At 39.9% G+C, this 19,966-nt stretch overlaps 1 protein-coding gene across 1 annotated transcript in view; it reads left to right on the top strand.

Moving 5' to 3' along the window:
* The window catches only part of zmat4a (zinc finger, matrin-type 4a), a gene marked incomplete at its 3' end in the record, with an annotated part of 111,145 nt that overhangs the window by 25,589 nt on the left and 65,590 nt on the right, over positions 1–19,966 (top strand). The window contains exon 3 of the mRNA XM_080432892.1: positions 14,201–14,290. Within this exon, the coding sequence (XP_080289018.1) occupies positions 14,201–14,290 (90 nt within the window). The remainder of the gene's footprint in view (positions 1–14,200; positions 14,291–19,966) is intronic.

A 19,966-nucleotide genomic window follows, 5' to 3' on the forward strand; every position in this document is an offset into this window, starting at 1 on the left:
GTACTTACCCTAGTTCCTCCTGAACGTTCACTCTTTGTGCAGTTAGAGTCTCATGTGCAATGAAATGTTTAGGCAATATATGGTGATGATGACAACAAGCAAAACAAAAGATGGGGGAAAATAAACCTCAGATAGAGAGGAAGTTTTCTCATAGTCGTTCCCTTTTCATCATAACATTTCTGAGTTGTTATCTTCGTGTCCTTTATGCTGACTTAAAACATTTACTTGTCTGCAACCCCCCACGCATCCCTTAACCTATTTAGACCGGGAAAGAATCTGTGTCATTTTTTGATTTCTTTGGCTATTCAAAAATAGCAGATATACAAGCTCATAGCACTCGGTGCCGCGCTATGAGCTTGTAGATCTGCAAAAAAAAAAAAAAAAACGTGAATATTTGTGCAAATCTTTTGAATATATATTTTTAGCAAACATTTGTAACTCAAATCTTTGCTTCTGGGGATTCTACTAATGTCTTCTAAATCCTAACAGTTAAAAAAAATATGTTGCTATAATCAGTGGTTCTCAAACTTTTTCATGTCAAGGACCCCCAGAATGATATGCATTTGGCCGCGGACCCCCATCTCAAAATATGTTGTTCCAGGGACCCCCCAGAAGCAAAGATTTGAGTTAAAAATGTTAGCTTTTAAAAATATGAATATTAAAATATTTGTTAAAAATTCCAAGGTTTTTCCATAATGGCAGATCTACAAGCTCGTAGCGCTGCACTCGGTGCCGCGCTATGAGCTTGTAGATCTGCTATTTTTGAATAGTATAAAATAATGGTCAAAGTGGTTACACAGATGCATTCCCGGTCTTAGTGGGTTAAATAAACTTCTCTTCTTACTGGCAAGGGGGCGTTCCATTCCATCTCAATTTTCATCAAGCTCTTTGGCCGACTCACACTTTTGAATCACACATTGGGGTTAATCCAAGTTTAAAATCCAAAAATAAAGACGTCCTTAAGGCCACAGTTGAGACTGAAGATGTAATTATTTTTTGCTGCCGACGTGCTTTAAATCCCCTCCTCAAACAACATCAAAGCCACTATACTGCTCACATGCAGCATTGATCAGAAGGGTCTTTAGTTCAAAGAGTAGGGTAGCTCTCTGGGTTAATTCTAATTTATGCATCCATTTCTTTGTGTGTAGACACTGGTTCAGATGTGGGTTAATCAGATAAACTTCACAGCTAAATTGACCACATTCACACGCCATTTTGTATACTGTACATCTTACCTGCAGGGGGTGGGGTGTCTATGATGTAAGAACAAAATGTCAGTCTATTGAGGCAATATTATAATAGTATTTGATAGTTCAACAGGACATTTTCCACGTCCATGTAGCTGACATTCTTTTTTCAAAGTCAATATGTGTATTCACAGCCTATGTGCAGTTTTTAGTTGTATTTCTGAATGATTTTGATATTATGTGACAGAGCTGGGCTTGTGTATATCTTATTTGCAAGTATTTGTATAGTGTCACCAGCGTATGTCAGTACCAGCCTCTGAAATGTCTTCCTTGCTCCATGCATCCGCGGTACATTTCATTGCTTTAGCCAGGATAATCCCATTCCCCACATACAGAGAGTCTGTCAACTGGCAGGCTACATGTCAGCACTTCTCAGACATTTTCACTAGTGTTGAAGCTCTTTTCTTCATTGTGCAGGTTTTACCAGATTTACATTTTGTATTTGCGCTGCACAATAGCATGTCTCTCCATACAATGCAGGAGCATAATCGGTTTTCAATGCTCTTAGAAGCGGTAGATACTGCAGCACAACAGTGCTATCCAGCTACAGTTTAAGGATGAAAACGGTTGCATCAGAAATCGACTTTTCCTCTTCTAACTACCACAGTGAAATGCAAATTATGTACACAGAAGGTAACTGGGAGGGAAACAGGTTTGCTTGTCAGCTCCACAGTACATTAATAAACTATAATGATGCAGGAGTTTGTGGTTTGAGCTAGGTTAAGGGCAGATTGTGAAAACAGACAATAGCTGCTTAACTGTTGGTCGTGCTCACATTGTTTCCATGCTGGTGTTTTCCAGGGGATCATATTTTAATTGTGCACATGCATTTACATACACCTGGTAATAGCAATGCCCTTGATGATGAATGAGCCTTTATCCACGAGTTTCCAGTGTCCCATATAAGGCCTTGAGTGAATCATGGGCATCACTTCCTGTCATTCAATTCATTTGAGTGATCCGTGTCAGTCAATAATAATGTGGGAACACAACCTGACAGAGTTAAAAAAGGCTCACATTAGTCTGCTGATTCAAATTAAGGATCAATGGCTCTTGACACTTGCTCTTAGCAGTAGGCCAACTATGTCCTGTGTTTCATGTGCTGTTGCTGCTGTGAACCTGTGAACCTGAATCTCTGTATTGTGGATGAAATGATGTTAGACTTCAGCGCTTAATAATAAGCTTTGATCATTAATTTGAATCAGCTGTGCGGAAGGAGATCTGTAGGGTAAGTTGGACTTTTGTTAAGTCGTGTTCCATTACATTTACATCACATTAGTCATTTAGCCTTTTATCCAAAGCGACTTACAATAAGTGCATTTAACATAGGTAGGGAACAAAACTACTAATCACCAGAAGTCTTAAGTGCATTCTCTTCTCCCACAGTTTTATTGACTGACACGGATCACTCAAATTAATTGAATGACTGTGACAACAGGAAGTGTTGCCCATAATTCACACACCCCCTTTTCCCATAAAGTTTGATTATTATCTAGAGAACGGACTGCCCCGCCCCCACCTATTCATTTCAATGAAGTTGCTTACCCAGCGCATGAAACACCCGGAAGTAGGCCTACCCTCTTCTTTCGCATTTGAGCACCACATTTTGGTGCTCAAATACAGAAGACTTGAGCACCGAGCAGGCACACCAGGGTTTCAAACGGTAGAAGCATGCGCAGCAGCGTTTTGAATGCGGAAGTCTTGCAAAAAAGTTGACATACGCAAAATGTGCATGCGTAGGTCACACTCCTTCATGAGAACACCTGTATCTCCATTGGAGATATGAAGTCATGGATTACATTTCTCAGTCACCACGACGATTTCAGTCATTTGAATTCCATAGAAGTCTTCTATGAAAAGCAAGTCGCACTGTTTCACAAATAGCAGATTAGGACTTGGCTTAACATCTTTCAGTCGTGAGATTTTATGATTAATCCATGTGAACTGTTTTTTTTTGCAGCGTCTCTGCAATCACTCCAGTGAACTGATCACAGGCAGTATCATTGCTGTAGGTTTCTTTTTCATAAGGACGATCTGGGACTTGCATTTGGTAAACAGAAGCTCTTCTTTGGCTGTATTATAAGCTGTGTTGAATTTTATTATCATATAGGACTCCTCACTGCATCGGTTCTCTGCTGTCTGACGCTGAAAGACTGCGGGGTGGGGGGACAACAAAAGCACTATTCCCAACTATGCTGTGGCTGAATTCTTTGCAAACAAGTTATTTGGCTATTTTGTTTATCTGAGCCACAGTTCTGTATTCGTTTGAACTGCCTGTAGCTGTCTGCTGTGAAGGCACTCCAGGAGGAGTATAGGGGGGCACAATATGCATGTGTCACACATATACATGCATGTTGTTCCTCAAAGAGCCAATCAGAGGCAGAGTAGGGGAGGGTCTTGTATGAATGCGGGTATTTAGGAAAAAAGTGAATTAAAATCTTAAGTCGCACTTGATCGATTTGTGGGTGCATGTGTGACCAAAATGGTCGCACTCTGGAGCCCTACTCTCTCACCCGCTTTTCCCCGCACCCTCCTTACTTTATCCTCTCCATCCTCATTCCCCTTACCTCTACACTCTCTCTTTATCAATCCCTTCTCTTGCTCCTTCTACCCTTTCTCCTCTCTGCCCCCCCTCCATCCACATCTTTCACTCTTCCTCTCTCTGTTTCTCTCTTGCCTGAATCTGAGCTGATTCCTCAAAGCTAAGTGTATATATTTTATTCCATGTGTTCAGATTCAGGTCCTAGCCTGGCCTGCTGAATAGAATATGTATGACGATTACAATAATGCGCGAGAGAGAGAGAGAGAGAGAGAGAGAGAGAGAGAGAGAGAGAGAGAGAGAGAGAGAGAGAGAGAGAGAGAGAGAGAGAGAGAGAGAGAGAGAGAGAGAGAGAGAGAGAGAAGAGAGAGAGAGAGAGAGAGAGAGAGAGAGAGAAGACTACAGGGGTCGACTACATTCTTGGCTCCTGATGATCTCATCTGCCCTTAAGGATGCCCTCTCTAGACTGTTGTCAATGATTGTCATGGCCCAGTTTCCATCTATAGTTTCCAACACTCATGTCCGTAGTGATTACCACCCTATCAGACCCTTCTGTGTCACTGAGGGCGAGTGTGTAGTATACTGAGGACCTATTAATGCCAATCTAATGCTACGTATGTCTTAACAACTCAGCTAGAGGAGCTTTGCAGTGTAGAATCAGAATTAGACAGTGTTGGACTGTAAATTAAGTGCATTCACTTGAGTACTATTCTTTGAGTATCTGTACTTTACTTGAGTATTATTTGTATTTTCAGAGACTTCACTCCACTACATTTCAAATAAAAATATTGTCTTTGAACTCCACTACATTTCTAGAAAGGGAAAGGGTACATTATTCATTAACCACTTAAGCTCTATTTCAAATATACTGTAAATTGGCTATGATTTATTTTTTCTTTCCTTCTTTTATTTATTTATTTTTTTGGGGGGGGCTTGGAATTTTTGGGGAAGATCTCTAATTTTCAATACAACAATGAATTGATATTAAGAAGAAAACGTAAAAGCAAGTAGCCTACTGTAGTTAATTGACCAGGAGTATCTATATACTTTGACTCAAGTACTGGGGTTGAGTACTTGGTCCACCACTAGAATTAGAGTAGCTCTAATTCTGGACAGAATGAACGATAGAGAATGAATGCCAGTTGCATTTTCGCAAACATATCAATAACTTACACATTAACACATACAGTGCTAATAGAGGAGACACATTCTGAGCCCCTTAATAACATATCTCACTAGACAAAGGGAATGTATTAAATAATAAGAAATATGACCATGGCATCTTTGAGAGCCCCTGTCAGCTGAGGGCCTTTAAAATTAACCTAATTTTTCACCCTGTTCAGCAAAGTATACTGACATACTGACTGAAATAAAAGCATTATGGCATAAAGTGCCCCTTTCCAGTTGAGTGGAACGCTGAATTTACTCTGGCCCTTTTCTTTATCTAGTCATTTCCATTATCTGGAATTGGATTTGTTCACGCTAAATTGTCCAGGCACTTTATTATGTTTACATTATTACTGACCCATATGCATAAAACAACTTAAGCACCTTGCCTTAGGACACGAGGGAGCACAGCTCCTGGACCAGTAAGTTATGAATAATCTTACAAATACAAACCATATTCATCTTTATCCTTATATCCTTTATTCCAGTGGTCCTCAACCTTTTTCTCGACCAGGGCCCACTTAAACATCTCAAAAGTGTTTATTTTAATGATCAAGCAATCGATTGTGTTCCGGCTTGGATCAACTAAGGTACTAAGGTAGTATACTAGGTACTATACTTTAAGTTACTATTTAGCAGTATCACGAGAAAAACTCACTTTTAAAAAAAACATAATTTCATTATTTTTCTTTGAATATTAATGTTGTATTTACCACTGCTTTATTCTATGGTGCTCTTAAATGGCCTCTACTTGACCTACTTGTGTAAGCCTGTTCTCACCTGCCCCACCGATCATAGGATTCTGGCTACTCTCCAACAAAACATAGCGTGCGAGTGTTGGAGAGTGTGCTGTTTATTGACAAATTAATCTCCATTTCCCAAGCCCATACTGTTTGACCTTTACCAATATTGATTTTGGAGGAGAGGATTAGGGATGACACCATGGTCCAGTAGAGCAGCACTAGGCGCGCCTTGTGATTCCCACTACATACTTTATTGTTGTCTGACAAATTAGTAAAGTTGTTGTCATAAAGGAATGAGCCTGCTAGACAACAATTGATTCACATGTAATTTTTAAGTTATTCAACGCATTTTGGTGGATTTTGAGATCCTAAGGATCAGTCAGAAATGTCAAAGTCAAATATGAAAATGTGTAAAATTGCATGTATTTATTTCCCTAACACTGATATACTTAAAGGGCAAGACCACTTTGGTAGAGGTTTGGGTTGTGTATTTACCTTGCCATGGTGTAACTCCAAAGGTGGACAAGAAATAAAAAATAATCGCTCCATTGATTAGAAATTGATAATTCTAAATGTGCTCCTCATTGACTTACATTGTACGGTAAAACAGCTCTCAAAGTCTCTATAAGCACGTAAACGAACACGAACAAAGCTGATTCAGACAATATAGAACATCACCAAACCCAGTACTGTTTGTTTTTTTAATAAAAATGTTAACTTCCTGCTTTTTTTACTATTTGAAGATCTGGATCCGGATCCACGAATCCAGTCCAGGTTTTCTTCTTAATAAAAATAGCAAAATCAACAGGAAGTTAACATTTTTATTAAAAAAAAACAGTACTGGGTTTGGTGATGTTCTATATTGTCTGAATCAACTTTGTTTGCGTTTGTTTATGTGCTAAAAGAGTGACTTCATGGCAAGGTAAATGTACAACCCAAACCTCTACCAAAGTGGTCTTGCCCTTTAATGCCTTAACAGCTCATTTGTAAACATACCATGCTGACTCAGCCAAGTGAACACACAAGCAACATGTACTGTATAATTCAGTTCTATTACACAACTTAGCTAAATAAAATGCATGCTTATGCAGGAAAGAGCCGAAAGACAGACTGACGCTTCCTCACAGGCAAATTTGCAGTGCATGCATTTTCTGAGCAGCATAATTTGCATCAGATGCCGCCCCGTCGAGATCTTAATGGTTTTTTTTGGGATAAAGAAAGCGACTAATTTTCATCACAGCACCTTCTTAATTACTTCTCATGTATCATTAGCCCAGCAGTCTATTCCAATGGTCACACTCACCATTACTGACTGAGCGTTCCCGGATGCTGTGTAGCTGGTATGTGTGTGAGAGTAATGTGCAGCATTCATTTGCCGTCTGCTTCACAGGAGTTAATGAGGTGGAAATCTTAGCTATCTTTATTGCTGAGGAAAATAATATATAAACAAACTACAGTATGAAAATGAGAATGAGAGTCATCACTGTTCCTGTAATTGATGGTTAAAAATGGCTGAGAAGTGGAGATGAAACAGGCCTTTGGTGTCGATCAGTGCTGGATGACAACATACTGTACAGGTAGTATAACAGGTAAACTGTAGGTTATTACTTCTAAACATACAGTCGCAAAAGATAAGTGACCTGTGGCCTCCGGTGTGAGCACAAACTGCACCAGCGAGACACTTCATGTACTGTAGTTCATTCTGGGACATCAGCTGTGACTAATTAGGAGCTGCTCTCATTGGACAACATAAGGAGTGGGCTATTAATTGAAATTTCCCGAAAGATCAGTTGTTAGCAGCAGTTTAAAGACACTTTTGGTGAATGCAGTGATATGCCAGACAAGTGCTTTTCTGCTGTGAAACAACAATTCAGCAATTTGGAGACAACCTGCAAAGATTCTGAGGGTGGCTGATGAGACACATAAAATTTAAATAATGTGAGATGTAAGGTGCACAACAGTTAGCTCATAATCCAAGGACTATGGCAGTTTAAAAATATAAAATATATATAACATGCAATACTTCCATAGTCCCTAATCAAACAAATCAAACCAAAAGTGTGTCTCTGTGAGGACACATTTTTCTGCCCGACTTCCTTGGATCATGATACAACTCCCCATAATATATCCCATCATATTTTGTGTTTTCTTCAAAACACACTTAAAACTCACAAATCGGTACACATTATCTCTGGAGTCATGATCTCCACCCAGCCTGGTGGAGATCTGCGCTCAGAGGAGCGCACTTTTCTAGTTTATTTTTATTTTTATTATTCTTTTTATTAATTTGCTTAAAAATATGTTTTCATATTTGTTTGTCATATACATTCACATCTAGATATTACACAGCGACATAATTTTCATTTTAGAACGAGATCCATTTTTCACAGCGAATGAAGGCATCAACCTATATTAAATGAATAGCTTTGATGTGAAATACCCGCAATTTTTGTATTGTTTATTCATCATGCCCCAGGTGTGTAAAGAACTTTATGCACAGAATGAATAACTCTTGCTCATTTCTCCTGCCAATCTAACTTTACAAAGCTGCCTGAAGGGAGTCATGACTAGCCTATACAAACACAAAATCCACTGATGGTTAGAACAAAGGCTTTTCAAACTGTGGGGAATAGAAATAGTTACATAATATGAGGCCGTCAAAAACTGAAAGGGTGAGCATAGCGGGGGGGTCTTCTCCAAATTGCCACCTGATTCCTAATGCATTTAGCCTATTACTGTATTCCCAACAGTGCTTCACCATGCCACCAGTGTTTAAACAATGCATCAAAGCTAATCATGCTTTCAGAAAGGAAAAAGGTACGGTAATGATTCCTGAGCAGGAATACATTTTCTGACCCAGCAGCGTGCTGCTCAGATGAGTGGCCTGGAGGAGCTGAGGATCAAACCGAGAATCTTCCAATTCCCGGGCGGCCGCTCTACCTACTGAGCCACTGCTGCTTCCTTCACTGTACTCATTTAGTTTAACGTAACATGATCACTGGTTTAGATCTATTTTTCACATTCACAGACAATGAATGAATCAGTAGTCCACTGATGCTGCAGTGCAACTAATTTCTGCAGCATTGCGGGAGATGTTCGAGAACTGAAAAGATCATATCTAAGTCCCTGTAAACACACCATACTGTATCTTATAGTGCCAATGGGGCCAATTCTCTTTGATCTCTGTGGGTTTTTGTTCACAGTGGATAGGGTTCACTGTGATTCGTGCCAGTTTGTTTATCGATGCGAGTTTCACAACTGACCGTATGACCTAGTTTTGTGACATAGTGCCCATCCCTATTCTCTATTGATCTCCGAGGCTCAACAATACTCCAATAGCTGGATTTGTCTCTCAGAAATCCGCTTAAAAAGGGCATTTAACTTTAAAACACTTCTGGGGCCATTGAAAAGTCTTCTCCGGCTTTTGTGTGCAGTTTTTAAATTGCTTAGTTCAATATTTAGATATTTGATATTGATTTGATCACAATCACATAAGCTCATTGGGCTATATAACCCCATTGAACTTCAAAGTCCATTTTAACCATGTTAGACACACATCCCTGGTTCTGGTGTCTGATATTGTCCTTCTAATGCGTGAGGGGTCCATGTTTTTTTTGGTAACTTTTTTAATTAATTAATTAATTAAATTCATGTTTTTCATAAAACAAACAAACCAAAAAAAAACTTTAAGGCCCAATTTGCAACTGTAGCCTAATTTATACTTCTTTGTATGACTGTGTTGCTTTTGGACACCAGAAGAGGTCCTGACTGTTTGTCTGTCCCCTGTTAGTAGGCCCAGGTAGTAAATCCCAAAATATTTCACACACGCAGTAACCCAGCCAATGCGGATACCGGAACCTGGACACACTAATTAGCGCAATTACCCCGGCATTGCAGGGTAAGCTGAGAACCACATTTTCTGTTAGTAGAAAATTTATATTTTCATTATCTTACTTCATCCACCCTGAAAATCATAAAATTACACAGCGGTCACACAAAGGTTGTTCAACTCGTTAAATCAACCCAGGATTTTCCATTCCAGCTACAGTAAGTAAAAGGTGGCTGTGTTCGCAGCATATGGCCAATCACAACCCACCTACTTTAGGAATGAAGTGTATTTAGTCTCTCTGGACGTGTTAGCTCCCAAAACAAAGGAGTCAAAGGATTTCTGTATCCATTTGGATACATGAATGATTTATGAATAACTGTTGTTGTTCTGTATTATAAACAAAGATTACAACAGACCATAGCTTTTAAGACTGAAAAGTGGAATGGAATGAGAGGTGTCGAGAATCCAACTGAGACAAAATGCAGTGTTGAGAAAAAACCTCAGTAGGTACAACACACACTGTTTTGATGGATACTGTCCCAAACTGAGCCCAGCATGCTTCCAAACACAGTCACATCAATTATGCTTGCTGTTTCTAATTCTAATTTACTATGCAGACTAGGATGCTGATGAACTAACGGCAATCTTGCACTGCAACAATTTTGTTAATATATTTAATCTGTAATTAATTCATGAAATCTTATTACGGCATGGCTTCTCAAAGGCAAACTGTCTAGAAGAGTTTGTGTGCCTGCATGCCCCGAGATAATCTCGCAAACTGCTGGACCGATCAGTGGTGCGTATTTTTTTCAACTATGTGTTCTACTTTTTGGAATATCTAACTTTCAATTTCATAATGGAAGTCAATTGGGCTGAATGACATGACGGGCTGGCTACATGAAGTCCGAGATACATAATGGAGCATTGATAGTTTGACTTCTTTTTCTTTTTGCCATGCAAATAAAAGTTGGTTCAAGAAGTACCTCGATTCTGTATTCCCATTGCATCACATCCTTGAAAGAACGTTATCGATAAGAGATTTTCAAGTAAAACAACAGGAACATTGGGTGTGTTCGGAAATACAGCACTGAGCGCACTGACCAATACAAACTAATAGGCGAGTGCGCTCCGGTGCACAATGTCCGAACGCACCCATTATGTCCACTCATTATTTATGCAAAGCTTAAAGCACACAGGTTAATGAGGTAGCCTAATTGTAAAGTACTGAAGGCCATTTTTTCAGTGTGTATGAAATATTCTAGAACAGAATATGCAAAAGTTAAATATTATCAATAGATCACTGTCGGAGACTTTTCACAGTACTAAAACCTAGAGCCACATGCATGTCAGCCTATGAAATGAAAGGGATCCTGATATTAACCCTTTTCCAAACTTAAAGGAGAACGTTGCCCATTTTCAACCGTATCTTCACATACAGTAATTGGTCCTGACTTAATGCTCATTATAAGATCGCACTTTTTTGTCACTTTCACTTTGTCACTCTCACATTTCCAATGACAGTCTCTTCTATCCTTCAAAACGGAGCACTAGTTTTAGAGTATCCATAACTCCACGTCCAAAAATTTTCTGTTTTGGAGCATGTTTTTGCCATAATAGCTCTCTAATGGAGAAAAGTCAATTGTATCTCATTTTCATTCACTGACTATCCCAACTATTGTCCAGTGTTGGTTCATAAAAGTACTTTACTGGAAAGGTCTTCAGTATCCTTCAAAACTATAAGGTTTAATTCTGGGAATCGGTATTGGCAGTGACAAAACGGTATTGACGCATTACTAATGCAGACTGACAGTGTTCTCAGTAGCCATCCATTCAGCTGACAGCTGGTGCTCTAACACATCACATGAATCCTTTAAAACACCTCTGTGTACCACCTCAAGCAACACATATTGGTAATTGCATTGAAATGACTTTGAGGAAAAAATGCAAGTGTGCGTGTGTACAACTATGAGGTAGGCCTACTGAGTTTCCCACTTTTGCACATAGGAACCTTTCTCAATGTGTCTTTTTCCTTTTCCCTTACTCTAATGACTAAAGGGACTTTGATAGGTGAAATGGCTTTTTCCTGGATTATCAGAATGCTGTTCCATATATTTTTTATATTTAGTGTGCTGTATGAGAGATTCTTTGTAATACAAAAATGTTGACTATGTCATTACTTGCCTATCAGAAAGCAGGGCATAGAATGCTGAATAAAATGTTTAGCCCTCAGTCAGCAATGTAAATGTTACCTTACACATGTTCTCAGAAAGAGACAGGAAATGGAAATCAATGAGGCTATTGATGCTGTTTACTATGTGATTGTACCTTAGGCAACACTTTGAACCAGCTCTTCACATGGCGCTAGTTTTTATTGTTCCCAGCTCTGAAGGTTTGTTCGAATTTAGTGTGATTCATTGAATGAATACTTTATTAACAAGTTTGTTAAGTACAGTACAGTCAATGGTTATGCTAAACGGATAGCCCAAAAAGCCCCAGGAGGCTTGTTTCCATTGTGGTCCATTGTACTCAATTCATCAGTAATATATATAATACATACAAAACAATACATATTGGTAGAAAACTCAGTAGCATCATCAACAGGTATATTTACAGAGAAAGGAGGGGTGGAGGTCAGGGCAGAGGATGCTACTACCAAGGTGTTCAATGGGGTGATCAAAAGCTGATCAACAAAATTGGCCCTACCATCTGTGAATGTGGAGAAGCAGACCATACCTTGCAGCACTGCCTTGTCTGCCCTCTACTACTCTACTCGTGTAGCTTAAAATATCTCACAAGTTCAACAATAATACAAAGGATAGCGTAAAGAAGTGGGGAAACTGTCATATAACACAAAATACTTCGAAGACACAAAAAGAAACAGGCTTTCTGTAGTGTTATAGAAAAACAGGATTAAAATGTATTAGTTTTAAAAATATTGGCTTAGGTTCTTCCCCCTGGCACTAGCAGAGCAAGAACACTATAGCTGGGCCCTAATGACCCATGTTTTGGCTCTATAAGGGATCGGTGGGGCAGTCTAAGCCCATGATTTTTGATCAGCTCAGTGATGTGGTGGTAATGTAGTATTGATTTTTCTTCATTCCTGATTATGTCAAGCGTGCATGTTGCTGTATTACCGTACAAAAAGTGAGGGCCATACACTCCCTGTTCTAGTCTGGTTTATTTGCATTCCCACAATCAGTGGTGTTCACCATTTTAGCTTTACTGCCCAAGCAGAAACAGACGGATGGTCAATGTCCCTGGGGAAAGTATTTAGCCTACTCAACTGTAAATCTATTGTATGCAGGGGTATCATTACCCTATAGGCAAGCATCAACAGAGTACATGCCATCTGAACAGATGTTTTATAAGTACAGTAGCATCATGTTTTTTGTTCCAGTTTGAATAAGAAAATCGAGAGAAATTTTCGAACAGAGGATGTGCACATTATGCTGGTTGTTACTATTCTATTCAAAATATCAATGACAAAACTAATGACACCGTATTTGGGGAGATGGCATAGATGGAAATAGAAATGTGAAAGATCCACTTGAGTATGTCTCTTTTAGCCTTAGTGTCCTATTTGTATTTCACATGGAAATGTATTGTTTATTAAAAGACTTGCATTAATATATATAATATTTCTGCTGAAAAACAAGACAGGCAAGACCAATATAATCCTCTGCACATGTTTCTTCTTCTTTGACCTTGTCAGGAATGTGTATACACTATGCCTATCTGTACATCTCTTCGAGAACCTTAGAGCCAGACAGACAGGGGCTGGGCATTAGTCTACACAGCATCATATCTTTGAGAGAGAGCAAAAACACCTCACTGGGGTCCTCCTAGCAAGACACAGTGACAAAATATCACTAGAGCTCCCCTCACTTGTTGAGGCCCGTCTTTGAATGTCACATCCCTACATCTGTACATCCCACCTTTCTAGCAATCCGGTCTCTCCTTTTCATTGTCAAACGAGACCTGGAAACGTTCAGAGCTTATATGCAGTCAAGCGGAATCATTTCGAGATAAACTTAATGAGGAATTGACTGACGCACTCCTCCCAGAATCCCTCGCTTCTTCAGCCATGACTGTCAGAGCCAGGGCCGCTTCTCCCTACACGCACACTATGCAGGCTGCGTGGGGCCCCGCCCCACGCAGGGCCCCTACCCGCCGAAAAAAAAAAAAAAAAAAACGAACCCAATCCGCCCAGAACCGCCAAAAAAAATTGGGCTTCGCGCGCGCGCACACGGAGGACACATGCACGCGCGCTGCGCGCGCGTGCATGTGTCCTGTATCATGCTTAGGGCCCCTGTGGAGTCTAAAGCGGCACTGGTCAGAGCTAAAGAGGAAGAGGAGGGGGGGGGGGGGGGTTGTTCCAGCACAAACCTGCAACAAGAGGTTAGATAACTAATTATCAATTGTGACTAGAGCCGGGCAGATACTGTACGCAGTATATTTGGTGGTTTTCCTTATTTCTTTGTTTTATAGTTGACTTATTTGCAAAAGTTTTATCTTGGATTTTACATTACATTAATACTCAGTGTCTCAAAGTACACAGTATGTACACTTTCTGATGGAATCTGTGACCTTCTAGTTATGGGGCAGCCTCCGCTATTACTGTGCTGTTCAGTGTTAATGTGTCTTTGCTAATAATCTTCTTCCTTTGCCCTTCCAGAGTCGGAAACATGCCAACAAAGTACGACTGTATTACATGCTACATCCTGTGGATGGAGGCTGCCCTGCCAAGAAACTCAGAACAGACAATGTGAGTAGCCGTAATAACAGAGGTATGAATTATACATCCTGCCTTCCATGCTACATGTGTGTGTTTTCACACAAGCTAATTAGTCTCTGGGAAGCAGGGACAAACACTGTATAGTTACGTTCACAGCTCTCTCTGAGCTGGAAGAGCCCTCTCAGTTAATGGATTTTCCTACTATTGATTCCACCCCACCCAGTGTCTCCGTGCCCCTGTCAGAATAGTGAATAGATAAATAGCAGTGCCTCTATTTCTAGTCAAATGAACAATGTGACAGTGTGACAGTGAAAGCGTAACAACAGCACTGGGCTGTCGAGGCAGCCTTCCATCAGGGGAAAAGGAACACGCTGTAATGTATACAACACTCCAACAATCCTCAGCTCCCTCTACATGTAAATTGCAACTACATGGCGTGTTTGACAGACGCAATTATGTGGCCTGTCACTCGCTGGTCGATAAATGTTGGGATGGTGATGTGTTTGTTATCCTTCCCCGTGGCCTATGGACGCGGTCAGCGGTGCGTAACCTAACATAACGTACAAGAAGCATGCATGAGCTTCTTTCCTCGTCTCCCATGGAGGAGACACTTAAACAAAAACATCTGTTAATGTCCATGACACACTAATTCGTCTGCATCCTGGTAGTAAGTGTGGTGTTGATATTGCATGGTAAATATAAAAAAGGCATGCGCATCTCAATAACAAATTGTGTGCTGGAGTTTGTCACGCCACATAATAATGTGTTATTAACCACCCAACCAAATTTGAATGATTAAAAACATTGGCAGGTGTATCAAACAAGCAGTATTTTATCTGCTCACTCTGCTCTGAACACTTTGGGCGTGTCCACTGAAGGCATTTCGCGGGAGATGCACAGCCTCTCTCAAGCGTCAAATACAAGAATGACCTGAAACCATTGCCGTAGCCAGCTATTAGGTCACCACGGTCTGCACCTTAATACAGTTTTCAACTAAAGGTCTCCTACTCAGAAGTGCGAGATGGGGAGGCGGCAACGCAGAACTATGGTTGGCGTGGGTTACAACCCAACTAGCACATTATTGATTTGGTCAACTTTCATTGAGGTGACAATGTTTTCTGTGATTGTCTTGACTAACTCCTGAGCTCAGTTAAAGAGAATTTCCAATGCTGTAGGTCAACTTGACATCTGTATTATGCTGACATTTTGTATCCTTTGTGATAAATTGATTCTTTCAGGCTGTCTAATGCCTAGAATTAGCCAAGGAGGTTGTATGGTTAATTTGGTCGATATCCTGAATGTTTGATAAATTGTGCATAAAGAAAGACGTGTATTGTGCAGCAGATTCATTTAGGGCTCACATACTGTATTTTAATGCGGGAGGTGGAGTCGCGTGACAGATGCACAATTTGTGGGCTATTTTACACATCTGAACATCTGTTATACATCTGTTATATAACATGTTTTGTAAGGGGGACTATGGCTATTTAATTGTATTATTCATGGTGACTCTGTATGTAGCCAAACAAAAGCCAGAGGAAGATCCTTGTTGCTCAAAACATCACAGACAAACACTAATGACAACTATGTATGTTACAGAGTATTACTTTAACCCATTAAGACTGACTATTCACTATATTTGAATATATATATATTTAAAGCAAACATTTGTAACTCAAATCTTTGCTTCTAGGGGTGCCTGTAACAAAATATTTTGAGATATTTGAAATATATATATGTTTTATATATATATATTTTAAACTGTTTAAAGCTTTTTAGAATCAGACTCAGGTCTTAATGGCTTAGTTAAATTATCATTTGAACAGTAATATGAAGGAGAAAAAAAGGTTATTTTCTACTGCCGTGATTGGGAACTGGCATGGTGACAGTAGTGAGAAGTGAAGATAGCAGTGAGAATTGAGCTGTAGTGGTATAGTGTGGATTGTACTGTAAGACTGAGGGGACTACGATCTCAGCTGTGATTACTGTGAGTTTACCTTTATCAATCCCAAAATCTCTCCACTTCACCACCCGATAAGGACTCATCAAGGGACATGCAGCCCCATTCCTCTTTCTGTGGCTGCCTCTCTTTCTCCCTCAGTGCTCCTGGTCTCGTCTTTACTTTTGCTCAGTTCTCGTCTTTCTTGCTCAGCTTTTTCTCTCTTTCTCAGCACATTTCCCCTCCAAACAACTTCCTCTCGCTTTTTCATCTCCTCTCCTCTCCCATGTAGGCTCCTGTTAACTGCTCATTATGAGAAGATCCAAAGAGGAGGTGATTAGTGTTGATCACACAGACAGCCTGCAGAACTCAGCAAGGTCGATTGTCAGGGTTAGATGACATAATGAGGAAAAAAAGGGGGGTTGTTTACAATTAACCACTTTCAAGGTTCAAGGCACTTTATTGTTACTTCTTGTGTAGAGGAGTTAAAATTGCTTTTCTGTCTGACAGTCTAAACCTGGATCACAAAATACATGCACTATAAATGCGTGTGTGTCTCAACAAGAGTTCACTGACTGTCATTTAAATTATTTGCTCTCTAATACAGTTTAGGACTGGATACGTTATAAGATAGTGATATGGATAGAGAAAAGTTTGTTGGCAATCAGCTCCAGTTGTCACCTGTCCTCCCCAATTATCTCTCTAAAATTACCACGACCTTCATCACCACAAAGGAACAATACTCTGCCACACTGCACCCTCTAAACAACCATAGAATATACCAAATAGGCACCAGCTCTGAATACATTTCCAGTTTACTGTCCATGCACTGTCCCTTTTCACTGTATGCATGCATGCATGTCGGTATGGTACAGCCACACTATTTGTGAGCTGTCATTATGTCTGTCTACATCTACAGTATCTCAACAAAGAAAGGGGTCTTGACAATGAAAATACAGTGCTTCAGATTCTCATTGGACTTTCATGTTGTTCTCCATTCATTTAAATGAACTTGAGGTATTTTGTACAATAGTACAGGTATGTCTATTGTAACACATAGTGCTGTCCAGGTATTGAGGAATTATTTTCATCACAATAACTCAACACCGTATTTGCTCTTGTATTTCTCACACCGTGATGTCTTGTTAATGGCATGAATATGCCAGTGCAAGGGAAATGCTTTATTAACCATTGCAGTGTGCAGTCGTTGTTTGGCGGATAATATTCATTCATTTTCCCTCACACGAGACTGCTAAATAAACACTTTCTAAAATGAGAGCCTGGTAAATGGAGCACCGGAGGTGCAGACAATTATATCTATTTTTCCCCTCTATTGCATGTACTACAATACATACAGTACCAGCACGCTTTCCAGATCAAAGCTGTATGTGCATGCGTCTGTGCTGGCTGCGTTAACAGGGTAAGCAGCATTGTCCAAAAAAACACTGTTAAAATGGTCATACATTAGAAACCATCACAAAAGTCGCTGCAGCCTGTTCTTTCCCAATTATTGTAAACAGAACAGAAAAATCATAATGTACCACAGAAACAGTGCAGCAGTTGTGTAGTAAACATTGTAAAATGTAGCATTTACTCTTGACTTCATTACCCGTTAGCTAATCTTAGGAGAGCTTGATAATTTGTCTTCCAGTTAAGAGCCCATATTTGCAATGCCTTTGTACCTGGAGCCTAATCTTTTTTGTTTTTAACTAGTTTATATCCAGCATATCAATAGAGGTGCTTTTTATCCTTTTAAATGTCACCAAACCTGAGGGAATCAAAGTAATCTGTTGAAATTGGTGGAAGATAGCTAAATAGTGCGTCATCAAAATAGGGCCCCAAGTGTGAACACATTGTCATATATAGAATGACTATTATACTGTATAGACGTGCAGACATACTTACCACATAGATCGCCTTTTACCTGTTTTTTTTTACCCTGAACCGGTGTGAGGCGGTAGATTAACAACAAATCTACAGCATCTTAAACTGACCAAGAGCAGATAATCTAAAATTATCTTGCAAATGCAGTTAATATGTCTGGCACTGGTCTTATATATGAGAAGCGTTTCTCAGTGTAAGAAATGGTTCAATATCTGGAGGTGAGCCAAACAGAATCTGGCAGAATGTGCAATAATTGATCTTGTTGACCAATCGAGAAAGGATTTTTATGAAAGAGAACGATATACGATACATAGCATCAATATTCTCCACGATACAGAACAGCTTTGTTGGATAGCCTCAGCATTTTACTGTTAGAATGCACACAAAATGTACTAAGATAACTTCAACTTGACTGTTCATTTCTAAGTGAAACAGACAAGCATTATATAAGCAGGTTTAAGTTGCCATGGAGAGACGTCTATGTGGGTGTGACTAAAGTGTCAAAACAAAAGTGAAGAAAGCAGCACAAAAGATGAGTGCATGACTTGCTGTGTGCTAGTTGACCTTGTCCAAGCAGACAGGCGGTGCAAAGTCGTGGTAAACAAGCCCTTCTGTGCCTCTCCCACATCCTCACACGGTGAATCACCCAAATACCAAACATGAAAATAAGGAAATTGACAATTCCCTGTCCGCTGTGCACCTTGAGCCAATGTGCCGACCCCAAAATACTAACCATAGTCGTGTTGTTCCACTGAGCCAAGAACCGCACTAGCACTTATAGTGGTTAAGGTTTAAAGGGAATACATTTTTTAAACATCTTCTAAAAAATGTTATTATGATTTGTGAACATTTTCAGTGGATGTTTAGCCGTACTACATTGCAGCTGACATGCTACAAAATGTACCAGAGCATTATTATTATTTTTGGATGCAAACCATCAAATCATCTTCAGGCACATTCCGTTTTGCTTAAAGCCACTGGTGATATCATTCACTAACAGGTGCATGGATGGACCCCTCAGGATGGTTCACATTTCCCCTCAGCCAACAACTCCTGTAATTCAATGTAAAAACTTGTGTAAAGACAATTACTGCCAGGGGAGGAGTTTGGGAGCTGAAGGGATGTCTCCTTAGAGCCTACTGCTGTTCTAATTAAATCAACTTCAGGCTAATAGGGCTTCTGTTTCATTGGGAGAGGATGAGGTGTGTGTGTGTGTGTGTGTGTGTGTGTGTGTGTGTGTGTGTGTGTGTGTGTGTGTGTGTGTGTGTGTGTGTGTGTGTGTGTGTGTGTGTGTGTGTGTGTGTGTGTGTGTGTGTGTGTGTGTGTGTGTGTGTGTGTGTGTGTGTGTGTGTGTGTGTGTGTGTGCGCGCGCGCTTGTATTACTATACTTGTGAGGGCCAAATGTCCCCACAAGTATTGTAGAATTGTTATAGTTTGTATGTGTGTGTGTGTGTGTACCTTTTGGTGTGTGTGAAACAATCCCAGAAGAGTGAGGTAGAGCCATCTACTCTCTCTGTCTTTCTGCTGTGGCTGATTAGCACAATGTCCCCCTGGGATGTTACAGTCTGTAGCTTCACATGATAAAGATAAACTGTTTACTCTGGACAGTTTTATTTTGATGAAACATGTCTTTGAATTATGCATTTTGATGACCTTGACCAACGTTCTTATACATAAAAAAATAAATATTATCTGGGATTTGTTGGTGTGTGTATTGCACCGTAAGGGCACTTTGAGCTCATAGATGGTGAAGATGGCAATGATTTAGGCATAAACAACCTAACTTACACTTTGTGATACTACGGTGTCACTCAACGAAAGTATTTGATTCACTTGTTCAAATCAATTGTTTTCGGCGAGTGACTCCATCGGACGACTAAGTA

The sequence above is a fragment of the Gymnoscopelus braueri genome, assembly GCF_963280865.1.
Source record: "Gymnoscopelus braueri genome assembly, chromosome: 7".
Classification (NCBI taxonomy): domain Eukaryota; kingdom Metazoa; phylum Chordata; class Actinopteri; order Myctophiformes; family Myctophidae; genus Gymnoscopelus; species Gymnoscopelus braueri.